The 17148-nt window shown below is 42.6% G+C and overlaps 1 protein-coding gene across 1 annotated transcript; it reads right to left on the reverse strand.

Annotated features, from left to right (window-relative positions):
* Positions 1–10361: 10361 nt before the first annotated feature.
* On the reverse strand, positions 10362–16493 carry LOC120027919 (mycocerosic acid synthase-like; the record flags this gene model as incomplete). Its single annotated transcript, XM_038973012.1, has 2 exons — positions 10362–10368; positions 12655–16493. Coding segments are annotated over 2 exons (3846 nt in total), but the record flags the coding sequence as incomplete, so codon positions are not given.
* Between the last annotated feature and the right edge of the window lie 655 nt (positions 16494–17148).

Here is a 17148-nt window from a genome sequence, read left to right on the forward strand (position 1 = left end):
TGTCTGTTTCACCACCATAGACAGGAGACTACTTGGAGAGAGCTGTCTGTTTCACCACCATAGACAGGAGGCTACTTGGAGAGTGCTGTCCGTTTCACCACCATAGACAGTAGGCTACTTGGAGAGTGCTGTCTGTTTCACCACCATAGATAGTAGGCCACTTCGCTGTTTACTCGGTCTGCTGCGCTCTTACTTTGTATTTTACATTTTTTTCTCTCAATGTGTTCCAGTACCTCAGAGCCCCGCTGATACCCTCCCCCTTCTCGCTAATACCCTCCCCCTTCTCGCTGATACCCTCCCCCTTCTCGCTGATACCCTCCCCCTTCTCGCTGATACCCTCCCCCTTCTCGCCGATACCCTCCCCCTTCTCGCTGATACCCTCCCCCTTCTCGTGCTCACTATGTGTTCCGGGACCTCCCGATTTACAAATTAAGCACTGGCCACTACACAACACTAAACAGTACTGTGGAAGGACCACCAGAGGGCAGGCTGGGCTCACGGATAGTAGCCCAACAATGCATGTGAGACAAGGTAACCAGAGACAATTAAGCACAGTTAAGCACTCATTAAGCACAAATGAGATATTCTCTTTCCCTATAAGAGAGAGTATGGAACCAGCAGATAGGGAAGGGGGAAACTATCTCTGGAGGAGTTGACTCGTTTATACCACCTTTCCACTTTAGAATGATGCCAAACTACTTGGTCCGCTCACAGTACATTATTTGCACTATAACGGTGCCCACAAACTGTTAGGGCCTACATAAAGCTGTCCCAACAGCAGAGTCCCAACAACAGCAGTTCCAACACCTTACCACTGCTACACCTGGCTATCAGCGGAGCCTTGTCTGGAAGTGAAACAGTTCATTCAGCCTCATTTACTGCCTTTAAAAAAAAAACATAGCTGATATGGCTGACTTTTTTCAACAAATGTGGTTTCTACTGACAATTGAGATGTACAAATTATGGCATAGGGGGAGGACGGGCAGATAAGAGACAATCCGTAATTTCGATTAAGACATTAATGAGCGAGAGAGGACGGACGTAGTCAATATAACTATTTGTTCAGCACTTGAAATGTACAGCGACAGAATTCATAACGTGGGCCGTTCTTACAGTATTCTCCCTGTACACCAAGTCAGAATCGTAGGATAAATAAAGGGGACTTATAAGCAAACAATAAAAGCTATTACAATATCCATGATGACATTTCTCTTAAACAGGCTATAGGCTAAATGTGCACCACCAAGTCATATTAGGTTACACCCTTTTCTAAAATGTATTAAATAGTTTTGTTCCCCTCATCAATCTACACTTTTTTTGTACAGTTTGACCTTTTTTTTTGTTGATAATATATTTTTTAAGGAAATATAAAATTTACATAAGTATTCAGACTCTTTACTCAGTACTTTGTTGAAGCACCTTTGGCAGCGATTACAGCCTCAAATCTTCTTGGGTATGACGCTACAAGCTTGGCACACCTGTATTTGGGGAGTTCCTCCCATTCTTCTCTGCAAATCCTCTTAAGCTATTTTCCAGTCTTTCAGAGACGTTCGATCGGGTTCACCTTCCTGTTGGAAGGTGAACCTTCGCCTCGGTCAGAGGTCCTGGGTGCTCTGGAGCAGGTTTTCATCAATAATCTCTTTGTACTTTTCTCTGTTCATCTTTGCCTCGATCTTGACTAGTCTACCAGTCCATGCTACTGAAAAACATCCCCACAGCATGATTCTGACACCACCATTCTTCACTGTAGGGATGGTGCCAGGTTTCCTCCAGACATGACGCTTGGCATTCAGGCCAAAGAGTTCAATCTTGGTTTCATCAGACCAGAGAATCTGGTTTCTCATGGTCTGAGAGTCTTTAGGTGCCTTTTGGCATACTCCAAGTGGGCTGTCATGTGCCTTTTACTGAGGATTGGCTTCTATCTGGCCACTCTACCAAGGCCTGATTGGTGGAGTGCTGCAGAGATGCTTGTCCTTCTGGAAGGTTCTCCCATTTCCACAGAGGAACTTTAGAGCTATGTCGGAGTGACCATCAGGTTCTTGGTCACCTCCCTGACCAAAGCCCTTCTCCCCCGATTGCTCAGTTTTGCAGAGCGGCCAGCTCTAGGAAGAGTCTTGGTTTTCCAAACTTTTTCCATTAAAGATTGATGGAGGCCTCTGTGTTCTTGGGAACCTTCAATGCTGCAGAAATGTTTTGGTAGCCTTCCTCAGATCTGTGCCTCGACACAATCATGTCTTGGAGCTCTACGGACAATTCCTTCAACCTCATGGCTTGATTTTTGCTCTGACATGAACTTTCAACTGTGGGACCTTATATAGACAGGTGTGTGTGTGCATTTCCAAATCATGTGCAATCAATTGAATTTACCACAGGTGGACTCCAATCAAGTTGTAGAAACATCTCAAGGTTGATCAATGGAAGCAGGATGCACCTGAGCTCAATTTCGAGTGTCATGGAAAGAATACTTACGTAAATAAGAAATATTCACATTGTTTTTTAATCCATTTTAGAATAAGACTGTAACGTAACAAAATATGGAAAAGGTCAAGGGGTCTGAATACTATCCGAAGGCACTGTGTGTGTGTATATACACTGCTCAAAAAAATAAAGGGAACACTTAAACAACACAATGTAACTCCAAGTCAATCACACTTCTGTGAAATCAAACTGTCCACTTAGGAAGCAACACTGATTGACAATAAATTTCACATGCTGTTGTGCAAATGGAATAGACAAAAGGTGGAAATTATAGGCAATTAGCAAGACACCCCCAATAAAAGAGTGGTTCTGCAGGTGGTGACCACAGACCACTTCTCAGTTCCTATGCTTCCTGGCTGATGTTTTGGTCACTTTTGAATGCTGGCGGTGCTTTCACTCTAGTGGTAGCATGAGACGGAGTCTACAACCCACACAAGTGGCTCAGGTAGTGCAGCTCATCCAGGATGGCACATCAATGCGAGCTGTGGCAAGAAGGTTTGCTGTGTCTGTCAGCGTAGTGTCCAGAGCATGGAGGCGCTACCAGGAGACAGTACATCAGGAGACGTGGAGGAGGCCGTAGGAGGGCAACAACCCAGCAGCAGGACCGCTACCTCCGCCTTTGTGCAAGGAGGAGCACTGCCAGAGCCCTGCAAAATGACCTCCAGCAGGCCACAAATGTGCATGTGTCTGCTCAAACGGTCAGAAACAGACTCCATGAGGGTGGTATGAGGGCCCGACGTCCACAGGTGGGGGTTGTGCTTACAGCCCAACACCGTGCAGGACGTTTGGCATTTGCCAGAGAACACCAAGATTGGCAAATTCGCCACTGGCGCCCTGTGCTCTTCACAGATGAAAAGCAGGTTCACACTGAGCACATGAGCACATGTGACAGACGTGACAGAGTCTGGAGACGCCGTGGAGAACGTTCTGCTGCCTGCAACATCCTCCAGCATGACCGGTTTGGCGGTGGGTCAGTCATGGTGTGGGGTGGCATTTCTTTGTGGGGCTGCACAGCCCTCCATGTGCTCGCCAGAGGTAGCCTGACTGCCATTAGGTACCGAGATGAGATCCTCAGACCCCTTGTGAGACCATATGCTGACACATGGAATTGTGTTTTTAGAAATGTTTAAAAATACACTGCTCAAAAAAATAAAGGGAACACTTAAACAACACAATGTAACTCCAAGTCAATCACACTTCTGTGAAATCAAACTGTCCACTTAGGAAGCAACACTGATTGACAATAAATTTCACATGCTGTTGTGCAAATGGAATAGACAAAAGGTGGAAATTATAGGCAATTAGCAAGACACCCCCAAAAAAGGAGTGATTCTGCAGGTGGTGACCACACACCACTTCTCAGTTCCTATGCTTCCTGGCTGATGTTTTGGTCACTTTTGAATGCTGGCGGTGCTCTCACTCTAGTGGTAGCATGAGACGGAGTCTACAACCCACACAAGTGGCTCAGGTAGTGCAGTTCATCCAGGATGGCGCATCAATGCGAGCTGTGGCAAAAAGGTTTGCTGTGTCTGTCAGCGTAGTGTCCAGAGCATGGAGGCGCTACCAGGAGACAGGCCAGTACATCAGGAGACGTGGAGGAGGCCGTAGGAGGGCAACAACCCAGCAGCAGGACCGCTACCTCCGCCTTTGTGCAAGGAGGTGCACTGCCAGAGCCCTGCAAAATGACCTCCAGCAGGCCACAAATGTGCATGTGAAATTTATTGTCAATCAGTGTTGCTTCCTAAGTGGACAGTTTGATTTCACAGAAGTGTGATTGACTTGGAGTTACATTGTGTTGTTTAAGTGTTCCCTTTATTTTTTTGAGCAGTGTATATAACAAATGTAAAGCTGAAATGTCTTGAGTCAATAAGTATTCAACCCCTTTCTTATGGCAAGCCTAAATAATAATAATTCAGGAGTAAACATTTCACATAAGTTGACTCACTGTGTGCAAAAAACGTTTTTAACATGCTTTTTGAATGACTACCTCATCTCTGTACCCAACACATACAGTTATCTCGGACGTCCCTCAGTCGAGCAGGGAATTTCAAACGCAGATTCAACCACAAAGACCAGGGAGGTTTTCCAATGCCTCGCAAAATATTGAATATCCCTTTGAGCATGGTGAAGTTATTAATTACAATGTGGATGTTGCATCAATACACCCAGTCACTACAAAGATACAGGCGTCCTTCCTAACTCAGTTGCCGTAGAGGAAGGAAACTGCTCAGGGATTTCACCATGAGGACAATGGTGACTTTAAAACAGTTATAGAGTTTAATGGTGGAGAACGCTGAGGATGGATCCACATTGTAGTTACTCCACAATAATAACCTAAATGACAGACTGAAAAGAAGGAAGCCTGTACAGAATACAAATATTCCAAAACATGCATCCTGTTTGCAATAAGGCAATAAAGAAAAATTGCAAAAAATGTCCTAGTTCAGACTGCTTTCCAACAGACACTGGGAGGCAAATTCACCTTTCAGCAGGACAATAACCTAAAACACAAGGCCAAATATACACTGGAGTTGTTTACTAAGATGACTATAAATGTTCTTGAGTGGCCTAGTTACAGTTTTGACATAAACTGTATTGAAAATCTATGGCAAGACTTGAAAATGGCTGTTTGGCAATGATCAGCAACCAACTTGAGCTTGAAGAATAAAAAAAATAAAATAATGTGCAATATTGTACAATCCACATGTGCACAGCTCTTAAAGACTTACCCAGAAATACTCACAGCTATAATCACTGCAACAGTATTTCATTTTCAAAACATTTGCAAAAAATTTCAAAAACATATGTTTTCACTTTGTCAATATTACATTTACATTTAAGTCATTTAGCAGACACTATTATCTAGAGCGACTTACAAATTGGAAAGTTCATACATATTCATCCTGGTCCCCCCGTGGGAATTGAACCCTGGTCCCCCCACAACCCACAACCCTGGCGTTGCAAGTGCCATGCTCTACCAACTGAGCCACATGAGGTATTGTGTGTAGATGGGTGAGAAGAAACATATATGTGATCCATGTTGAATTCAGGCTGTAACAACAGAATGTGGAATAAGTCAAGGGGCATGAATACTTTCTGAAGGCACTGTGTATATATATAAAAACTGTCTGTTTTGTCTTGTATGATTTTTACAGGCTTTGGTTTTTCTTTTTAGCATGTGTAACCTAGCATGTTGTGGTACGCATTGATTGGACTCACCTTGTTAATCAGGATGGGCTTCGCCAGTCATCTCATTTGTCAGGATGTGTTTCACCTGTCCAGGTATTTAAGACCTGCTGGCCCAGTGCATCAGTTGGCGAGATACACCTCATGCCCTCACCTGTTGTTTCCCCCCACAGTGCAGTTTTTCTTCATAGACGATGGTACTCCCTATCCTAAGTTGGTGTGGGTTTTTCATTTAGTTTGTCTGTTCTCAGGCAAATCCAGTGGATTTGTCCATTAAGACCCAACTCGAGTTGTTTGGCCAGCACCCAGTAGACCTTTCAGGACCCATTCTAAAACCTGTTTCAGTCTGGTTGTCAGGGGCTAATTAGTTAGTTCACTTTTTATGTGAGCGTTGACATTTTGAGTTGGTCTTTCGCGAATTTGTATTTTTATTTTTTTACCTTTGTTTAACTAGGCAAGTCAATGACGGCTTAGGAACAGCGGGTTAACTGCCTTGTTCAGGGGCAGAAGGACAGATTACTAGTCCAACGCTCTAACCACTAGGCTACCTGCCGCCCCATGTAACATAGGTATTAATGATTGGTATCAATACACGTCAATAATATGTCATATATACAAATCATGTATATGTGGAATTATTCATTTCTTTGTTTCTTGTTTTTAAAATTTCGTTTTGTGCAACATTCTTGTTTTATTGGGATGAAATTATGATATGCAAAAAAAAGTCTAGAAATGTCGAACTATTCAGGATGAGAAAGAGCAAGCAACTTATCACGTTGCCAAATATCAGAACTCAAAGTCAAACAGATCATGCAATATGCTTTTGATATATATGCTCACGCCCACTTGAATGTTTATTGGTCAGTAGGCCTTTTACCATCATGCAAGGTTGCAACCTCCTAAGCCTGACCATCTCACTGGAATGACCTTTTTCTTTAACCAAATCGGCAAATAATAATCAAGTACAATATGGTTCCACCCATCTTTGCTTCTTGAACCACTAACAACAAGAGCAATGTTAACTCATAAATTAATTAAAAGTTAAAAGTGACTTTAAACTGGTTCATTTGAAATAATTTTATTTTACATTTTACAAAAGAAATACAGTACAGATTAGTACATGTGAATAAAGTAATATCCTAACAAATAAACATAAGAAAAAAAAGAAAAAAAAACATATTCTAAAATAAAAAGTCGATTTTGTAATAATGCCCAAATATTGCATAACACCTTGAACAAATATTATTACAGAAATATAGTCGTTATGTTTACACAAATATAGTCATTATGTTTACACAAATATAGTCGTTATGTTTACACAAATATAGTCGTTATGTTTACATAAATATAGTCGTTTGGAGCTACTAAACATCAGGGAGAAATAGTATGGAGTCTTTCTTTACCTGTGGGATTACTGACTAAAAACATACCTGGGCAGTCACTGCTACAGGTGGGAATACACCCAGACATGGAAGGCGAGCCGGTATACTCTCTAGGTTCAGGATATGTCTCTACCGGCCCCCTCTGCCTGATTACTGACTAAAAACATACCTGGGCAGTCACTGCTACAGGTGGGAATACACCCAGACATGGAAGGCGAGCCGGTATACTCTCTAGGTTCAGGATATGTCTCTACCGGCCACCTCTGCCTGCCGTTCACTCAGGAATAGAATGAACTTCTGCTTTTGATCTAAACTATGAGAGATTCCAGAGAATCATGTGTCTGACCAAGACATGTCTGGATCAATCTGTTCCAGACTCGGCTGTATACAGGGAATGCTCCGCCATGTGCCTGACCAAGACATGTCTGGATCAATCTGTTCCAGACTCGGCTGTATCCAGGGAATGCTCCGCCATGTGACTGACCAAGACATGTCTGGATCAATCTGTTACAGACTCGGCCGTACCCCCCCTGGATTTTACCATCCGACAGCTCAGTCAAGTTCTCTAAAATCACAAGGCGGTTGTGTCTGATACATGATTAATCAGCGCTGGTGTACAATACTACATCAACAATGCTCCCCTGACCTTGAATTCCTAACTATAAATTGCAGACCATTCTACCAAGGGAATTTGCGACAATTGTGCTAACCGGTGTTTACATCCCACCGCAAGCTAACGCCAGCAATACCATCAGCTAACTAGCACATTATATTTCCACAGTGGAAAGATCTCACCCGACTCCAACACAATTGTGCTGGGTGATTTTAACCACACCAACCTGTCCCACGAGTTACCTAACTATGAACAACTGGTGACATGCCCCACAAGAGAAGATACAATTCTAGACCACTGCTACAGTTCAATCTCATCTGCTTACCATGCATTCCCTAGAGCTCCCCTTTGAGAATCTGACCATGTGATGCTGCTCCTCATTCCAATGTATAAACAAAAACTCAAAACTATCAAACTAAAGTCCAAAACGGTTAAAATATATTCCAAAGATTCCGTCGAATCTCTGAAAGGCTGTTTTGAATGTACAATTTGTACCACACTCGATGAGTGCACAGACACTGTGACGTCATGCATCCGGTTCTGTGTAGAGACGGGTATCAAATCAAATTGTATTTGTCACATGCGCCGAATTTCTCCACAAAATCGTTGCGTCATACGGCAACAGCAAGCCCTGGTTCTCAAAATAACTAGCTTTACTATGTCGGGAAATAACTAGCTTTACTATGTCGGGAAAATAACAAGCTTTACTATGTCGGGAAAATAACTAGCTTTACTATGAAAATAACTAGCTTTACTATGTCGGGAAAATAACTAGCTTTACTATGAAAATAACTAGCTTTACTATGTCGGGAAAATACCTAGCTTTACTATGTCAGGAAAATAACTAGCTTTACTATGTCGGGAAAATAACTAGCTTTACTATGTCGGGAAAATAACAAGCTTTACTATGTCGGGAAAATAACTAGCTTAACTATGAAAATAACTAACTTTACTATGTAAGGAAAATAACTAGCTTTACTACGAACATAACTAGCTTTACTATGTAAGGAAAATAACTAGCTTTACTATGCAGGGAAAATAACTAGCTTTACTATGCAGGGAAAATAACTAGCTTTACTATGCAGGGAAAATAACTAGCTTTACTATGTCGGGAAAATAACTAGCTTTGCTATGAAAATAACTAGCTTTACTATGTCGGGAAAATAACTAGCTTTACTATGTCGGGAAAATAACTAGCTTTACTATGCAAGGAAAATACCCAGCTTTACTATGAAAATAACTAAATTTACTCTGTAGGAAAATAACTAGCTTTACTATGTAGGAAAATAACTGGCTTTACTATGTAAAGAAAATAACTAGCTTTACTATGTAGGAAAATAACTGGCTTTACTATGTAAAGAAAATAACTAGCTTTACTATGTAGGAAAATAACTGGCTTTACTATGTAAAGAAAATAACTAGCTTTACTATGAAAATAACTAGCTTTACTATGAAAATAACTAGCTTTACTATGTAAGGAAAATAACTAGCTTTACTATGAAAATAACTAGCTTACTATGAAAATAACTAGCTTTACTATGTAAGGAAAATAACTAGCTTTACTATGAAAATAACTAGCTTTACTATGTATGGAAAATAACTAGCTTTACTATGTAAGGAAAATAACTATCTTTACTATGCAAGGAAAATAACTAGCTTTACTATGTAAGGAAAATAACTAGCTTTACTATGTAGGGAAAATAACTCTGCCTACATCAACGGAGATCAAGAAAAATATAAATAAACCAAGTTTGCGCTCTGCAAGGAAGGACAACACAAACCACACAAAACAATTGGAAGCACAATTCACTGCCAATGACTCCAGATCAGTCTGGAAATGCTTACAGTAGAAGACAAATTACAAAAAAACAACCCACCCCTTCACATGAGGACCGTTACCTCCCAGAGACAAGCTTAATGAGTTTTATGAGCAGTTTGAGGAAACAAGCGCATAGACAACCTGCCTCAATCACTTCAGACTCGTCGACCTGACTTCTGTGGCCATGAAAACATTTGAACGCCTAGTCCTGGCCTACCTACAATCATTCACATCCCCATTGACGGATCAACTCCAGTTTGCCTACAGAGCTAGTAGGTCAGTCGAAGATGCCATCATCCTGGCACTCCACCACACATTGCGACGCCTGGAGACACCTAACACCTACGCACGCATCTTGTTCATAGACTTTAGATTGGCATTCAATACCATCAATTCCCACAAACGATTCACTATGCTGCATGACATGAACATCAACCCAGCTATGTGTCACTAGATACTGGACCTCCTGAGGAACAGAACCAGACTGTCAAGGTAAACAATCTGCCATCTCACCCTCAATACTGGTGCACCACAGGGCTGCGTGCTGTCCCCCCTCTTCTCCCTTTTCACGAACCAGTTTACATCTCAGCAGACCTCAATCGGACATGTTGGCTGGATTCACAAGATGTGTATCTTTCATTTGCTGTATTGGACTTGTTAATGTGTGAAAGTTAAATATTTCTCAAAAATATTTTTTGAATTTCGCGCTCTGCCTTTTCAGTGGAATGTGGGAGGAGTTCCGCTAGCGGAACCCCGGAGCCAGAGAGGTTAAAATATGCTGATGACAGCACCATAGTCGGCCTCATCACAGAAAACAATGAAACGCAGTGCCGCCGTGAAGTGACTCGGGCAGTGATGTGGTGTAAGAACAACGACCTAATGCTCAACACCTACAAAAAAAAAACCACAGAGATAGCCATAGACTGGTGTAAGCTCTGTGTACACCTACAACAGAAAAACCACAGAGATAGCCATAGACTGGTGTAAGCTCTGTGTACACCTACAACAGAAAAACCACAGAGATAGCCATAGACTGGTGTAAGCTCTGTGTAACACCTACAACAGAAAAACCACAGAGATAGCCATAGACTGGTGTAAGCTCTGTGTAACACCTACAACAGAAAAACCACAGAGATAGCCATAGACTGGTGTAAGCTCTGTGTAACACCTACAACAGATAAACCACAGAGATAGCCATAGACTGGTGTAAGCTCTGTGTAACACCTACAACAGATAAACCACAGAGATAGCCATAGACTGGTGTAAGCTCTGTGCAACACCTACAAAAGAAAAACCACAGAGATAGCCATAGACTGGTGTAAGCTCTGTGCAACACCTACAAAAGAAAAACCACAGAGATAGCCATAGACTGGTGTAAGCTCTGTGTACACCTACAACAGAAAAACCACAGAGATAGCCATAGACTGGTGTAAGCTCTGTGCAACACCTACAACAGAAAAACCACAGAGATAGCCATAGACTGGTGTAAGCTCTGTGCAACACCTACAACAGAAAAACCACAGAGATAGCCATAGACTGGTGTAAGCTCTGTGTACACCTACAACAGAAAAACCACAGAGATAGCCATAGACTGGTGTAAGCTCTGTGTACACCTACAACAGAAAAACCACAGAGATAGCCATAGACTGGTGTAAGCTCTGTGTAACACCTACAACAGAAAAACCACAGAGATAGCCATAGACTGGTGTAAGCTCTGTGCAACACCTACAACAGAAAAACCACAGAGATAGCCATAGACTGGTGTAAGCTCTGTGCAACACCTACAACAGAAAAACCACAGAGAGCCATAGACTGGTGTAAGCTCTGTGTACACCTACAACAGAAAAACCACAGAGATAGCCATAGACTGGTGTAAGCTCTGTGTACACCTACAACAGAAAAACCACAGAGATAGCCATAGACTGGTGTAAGCTCTGTGTAACACCTACAACAGAAAAACCACAGAGATAGCCATAGACTGGTGTAAGCTCTGTGTAACACCTACAACAGAAAAAACACAGAGATAGCCATAGACTGGTGTAAGCTCTGTGTACACCAGGCGCATCTCCAAACGTGCAGCAAAAGAATCCTCAATGACCCCTCCCATCCAGGAAACTACCTCTTTCAGCCCCTCCCCTCTGGTAGAAGCTACAGGTAATTGACCCCCAAAACGGAACGTTTTAAAAACAGTTTTTCATCGCAGCAGTCAGAACATTTAACTCCTTTCACATTTAGTGATAATTCACAACATATTTACCTTTGTTACAATGTTTTGATGAGGATGCAGGTAATGTCTAAGGGAATTAACGGTCTCACACTAATCATTGTTTCAAATATATTGAATAATGATGTGTAAATGTTTCTGAATCTTGTCTGATCAAACATGTAAATATGATGGGAAAATCTGGTATCTACATATTTATTTTCAATTATAAATGTTCAATTGGAATCTCTATAGTCTTGTCAACATGTCATCTGTCATGTCCTCTTTCTGATCATCATTCTGAGATTCACCCTCAGTACTCTCCATCAGCATTGATACCAATGTAGACAGTGTCCCATTGGGGTCCAGCAATGTAACCAGAGGCACATTCACACCCCTATCCTGAAAGATGAGGTTCTGTAGGGTCATGGCTAGCATTGAGTCAATTCCTAAGGCAGAGAGAGGAGAATCGTCATCTAACTCATTCTTGTCAACACCAATTGTTTGACTGAGTACAGACTTGATGTATTCACGTGGGGATGATGGCACAGAAGTATGTTCAGACTGTGACTTTTGGAATTTGAGTTTTTGCACTGCCTCATCCACTAATGCAGACATACGCATGGTCAATGATGCATTTTGAGAGAGGACATTGCTCATCATGTTCTTGATGTGAAACCTACATACAACCTGTTGGGGTTTGTTTAGCAAGAGGCATTGTTCCAAACTCTCATGAATCTCTGTAACTTCCATCACCATCAATCCCCTTCTCTCCAGAAACCTGTGTAAATGATCCTTGTTAAGCAGGAGACCAAGGTTCAAAGCTCCCCAGTTGATGGATTGCCCAGATAGGCCAATATTCCGTCTATACTGACAGAAGTAGTCCAGGAATGAATTAGCTGCTGCATAGTTTGTTTGTGAGGCATTGCCAAGGAAAGAAGAGATGGAAGAGTAGCACACAAAGTAGTCTAACTTGCAGTGTTTTGTGGCGTGGTGCAGATTCAGAGCTCCATTCACCTTGGGCTTTAGGACTTTCTCAAAGTGGGATTTGTCAAGGTTTTCAATCAACCCATCATGCAGGACGACTGCACTGTGAAACACCCCTTTGATTGGACAAGAGGGAAACTTCTGACCAATGAGACCAATCACTCTGAGCACATGCTCAGAGACAGAGACATCACATGCCATCCATACAATACGGGCACTCCATTGTCTCTCCAGAATGACTATCTCCTGCTGTATGTCTGGTGTGGGGCTACTTCTGGAGAGTATGACGATGTACTCTCCACCTTTCTTCGAAAGGAACTTCACTGTTTCGAACCCCAGCCCAGAGAGACCACCTGTGACAATGTACACAGACTTCTTCTGGAAAAGCGGGGTTGGTTTAGGCAGCAACTGAATGTTGGACAGTGTGCCTTTGGAATCATCTTTACCCAGCGCCACAACAGACAGGGTCTTTGAGCTGAAGTACGACTCAGATTCCTCAACAGACAGGAAGTCAATGCTACCGGATGACATTCTCTGAAAGGTAGAGGTGTCTAGAGAAAATGAAATCCTGCCAAAATTCATGGATTTGAGCCAACGATAAATGTGTGGCCTCTTGGCAATGAGTGATCCCTTTTGTAAGATGCTGGACATCTGAAGAGTCTGTATGTGAACACTATCCTTAACATTCTGGAAAGCCCTCTGTTCAAGCAAGCAGTGGGACTGGGATTCACAGACAATGACAACATGTCTGACATCAGGACAATTGCTGACTTCTGCCAACAGAGATTTATCAAATGGTGGAAGGAGGAGAATTGCATCAACAAACATCCCATTGCACGGTGTCCCTACAATGGCCTTCCATCCTGATTTGTTTGCTGTTTGGATTAGGACCTTCAGCAGACTAGAGTCAGGAACAGAGGAGATGATGCTCAACCTTCTCTGTTGTTTGATGGTAGGTAACAGTCTGTGCAGTATTTCCCATACCAGAACAAAGTAGGAGACACACGGAGCCTCTTTCAGAAATGTGAGCCTCTTTGTCTTGTAGCATGCTGCTTCAGGAATCACAATCTTAGAAGATGCAGCAATGGGATAACACGATACTACATGGTCTCCCACTTTCAGTTTGTTCACATTTTTCCCTACAGCTGTGACAGTACCACTGAAGTCAAGAGCCAGAAGCTGGTGCTTCTGAGATGTGTGATTCTTCCAGTACATTGTCTGACCATAGTTCAGGTCAGAGACACTGACAGGACAGTAGTCTGAGGAATGAACACATATTTTACTGAGCTGAATCTCAACTGATTTCTCATGGATGTTTATATTCTCAACATCACAGGGAACAGCAGACAAGCTAGTCATTCTGTAGGGGTCATTTGTCTGAAAGATGCATGGCTCAGACATTGAAGAGAAAATCCTTCCCCCAGTGCTCTCAATGCTTCCAATGGGAGTATGTACAATATCAGGTTTCAAAATCAGCCCACCTTTCACAACCAACTCTGGGTATCTTTTGCAAGGGTATGACTTTAAGACCTGAGACAGGGCTCTGATGTCCTCTGTAGAGACAGAGTTGATGTCAATCAGCTGGAAGGAAAGGTTTTCCATTTCTGCAGCACACGATCTAGTCATGCCTGACAGGACAAAGCCTGCGCTGATGTGGCCCACTGTGCTCTCTGCTGACTGGTAGGTTATTACTCTGATGGAATTTGTAAATTGCATGGCCCTCAGTGCCAGGACAATTTTCCTGAACATCTCACAGCAGCTTACCATATTCTCCAGAACATACTCAGTTCTCAGTGACGTAACATCTTCCCGACCCCACACAAATAAGACCTCCTGAAAGTGTTTGTTGAGATCTGTGATATTAAGGTTTGCCAGGAGTGTAGGAAATCCATGGCTCAAGACCTCCTTGGATTGTGTGAAGGAGATGTATCTAGACTGTGAACTTAAGTGTGGTTGCATGGCTTTTGGAAGTTCTACCTGGTCAGAAAAGACCAAGGCCTTTGGTGCCTCACTGGCATTAGAGGAATTGATATCCTCACAGACAACATTGAAGTCATTGTGGAAAAAGTATTCTTCAACAACATGAGAGCGGCTCCCAAGATATTTAATCATCACATGCTTAAGCTCTACCAAAACCCTTCCCTCTTTGTCTGTAAAGCAACCACATACTTCATAGTGATCAACACCTTCATCAACTGCTTTCAGATACACAATCATTTCCTCTTGCAGGGGTTCAAACACTGTCAAGCTGCCTATTTTGACAGGAAACCCGGGCCTTGAAGAGGATCTATATGCTACTGTAACAGGAGCAAGTTGCATCAGGAAGTCTAACACTACAGGGTGAATGCAGTATTCATGCAACTGAGGCAGCAATTCCTCTGGAACTGTGACAACTGAAAAAGCCTCCTTAAACTCTTCACCATAGTGTACATCCCCCGTGTTCTGGAAAACAGTGCCATACTGAAACCCACCCAGAGCAATTTCAGTGTAGAACTTTTCAGAACTCAACACTGAATTGCATCTTTTGTAGATCGAGCTTAGCAAAATGTTCTGCTCTTCAGCTAGCTGTCCTCGCTTGCACGTTATTGTACCTGATGCATGGTTTGTGGAGGGAGAATATATCTTAAAATGGGTCTCATCCACTGCTGGTTCAAGTTGTACTTTAATCTCTGGTGCATTCTGTGTGAAAACATAGGGACTCTGAAAACTGATACTGACTTGCAGTGTGTTGAGTGGAACCTTTGGTTTGGCACTGGCCATGAAGGCAGCCAAACCCAACTCAGTATAGAAGGCACCAGGGATTATGGCAACACCATTGTGTTTATGCTCATGCAGGTAGGATACTGAGTCAGAAGACAGATCACAACTGAAGGTATTGCTATCGCTAGCTGTATGAGTTAGCACAGGATGATTAGCTGATGTATGATGTACCTTTGATGCAGCAATGATAACATCTCTCTGAGTAGAATCAAACTGATACCTTGGGAAAGGTGTTGGTGAAGCCTCACGGCCTCTGTAGAACTGATCCCAGTCTACCTGAACACCCAACTCAAACAGTTTGGACACAGTATTCAGCATTGTCTCATGATCTTTATCTGGCTGCACTGAGGACAGAACTATGGTGTCATTTCCCAGAGTCTCCTGGATGTTTCTTTGTAGAGCTCTTCTCGGGCCAATCTCCACAAAGACTACATTCTTTTTCTCGTTGGTTGCTGATCTCACTGCCTGTTCAAATGAAACTGGCTCTCGTAAGTTCCTGGCCCAGTATTTGCCTGTGCTGAAGTCAGTCTGCTCTACCTCCTTTCCTGTCACTGTGGAGAACAATTGTGTCTCAACATCATTGACCTGTAAAGAGCCAATACTGTCCTCCAGTTGAGACAGGATGGGATCCATCATCTGGCTGTGGTATGCCGCAGGGACATCCAAAACACGGAGGAACAGATTCTTACTCTTGACTGAGCTGCTCAGCTTTCGATGGAGACCGTCTATAGCCTCTGCATCACCTGAGAGGGTGCAGGACTGTGGGCTGTTGAAGGCAGCCAAGGAAACCTTATTTGAGTAGGAGGGAAGGAGGTTCAAGACCTCTGATACGACCATGTTACTGACCACAAGCATTTTCCCTCCTGTGACCTTATTCTGCAGAGTACTGCGGAAGTAGATCACGTTCACTGCATCCTCAAGGGACAACAGACCAGAGCAGTGGGCAGCAGCAACCTCTCCTACAGAGTGGCCAAGAATGGCATCAGGTTTGATGCCCCAGTGCTTGAAGAGACTGGCTATGCCAACCTGAATGGCAAAGAGGAGGGGCTGGACAACATCTGGTTTTGAATGTAATTAAATGTAATTAAATGTAATTAAACTTCACTTGTTGCATGTTTTAGAGGTATATTTATTCCTAAATTTCCATTTCACAAATAAAATATGTCATGAAAGAAATACAGAATTGCAGTGCATTTGAACACATACAAATATGAGGTCGAAGAAAATGCAAAAATTATTGTTTAGTAGTCTGCCTAGTGAAGTTATTGTGCAGGTCAAAATTATGTTTCACAGACAAAGGAATATTCAAAAGTTGTCAAACAGTGATAAATACCACACTACTTCCTTATTGTCATCATTTGGTTACATATTGTGAAGCATGTCTTAAGGGCTGCACAATGATGAGAACTTCCTTGTCTCAGAGGGGCAGTTTGATAAATTATTGACTTGGCTGGCCTTGACGTTGGCTACACAACATGATTGATATCAAAACAAACCACCTTAAAAACATCAACACCAGGGTACGACGGTTTGCCTTAAACTCATGAAGCTTTGAAGTTATATTGTTCAAGAATCAACGGGTATATATCATTCATGTTGGTGCTGTGGTGTCCACAGCACCAACAAACTAACATGGCCCAAGCACACCAAGACAGTCGTGAAGAGGGCACGACAAAACCCATTCCCCCTCAGGAGACTGAAAAGACTTGGCATGGGTCCT

Source organism: Salvelinus namaycush, chromosome 33 (genome assembly GCF_016432855.1).
Source record: "Salvelinus namaycush isolate Seneca chromosome 33, SaNama_1.0, whole genome shotgun sequence".
NCBI classification, from domain to species: Eukaryota; Metazoa; Chordata; class Actinopteri; order Salmoniformes; family Salmonidae; genus Salvelinus; species Salvelinus namaycush.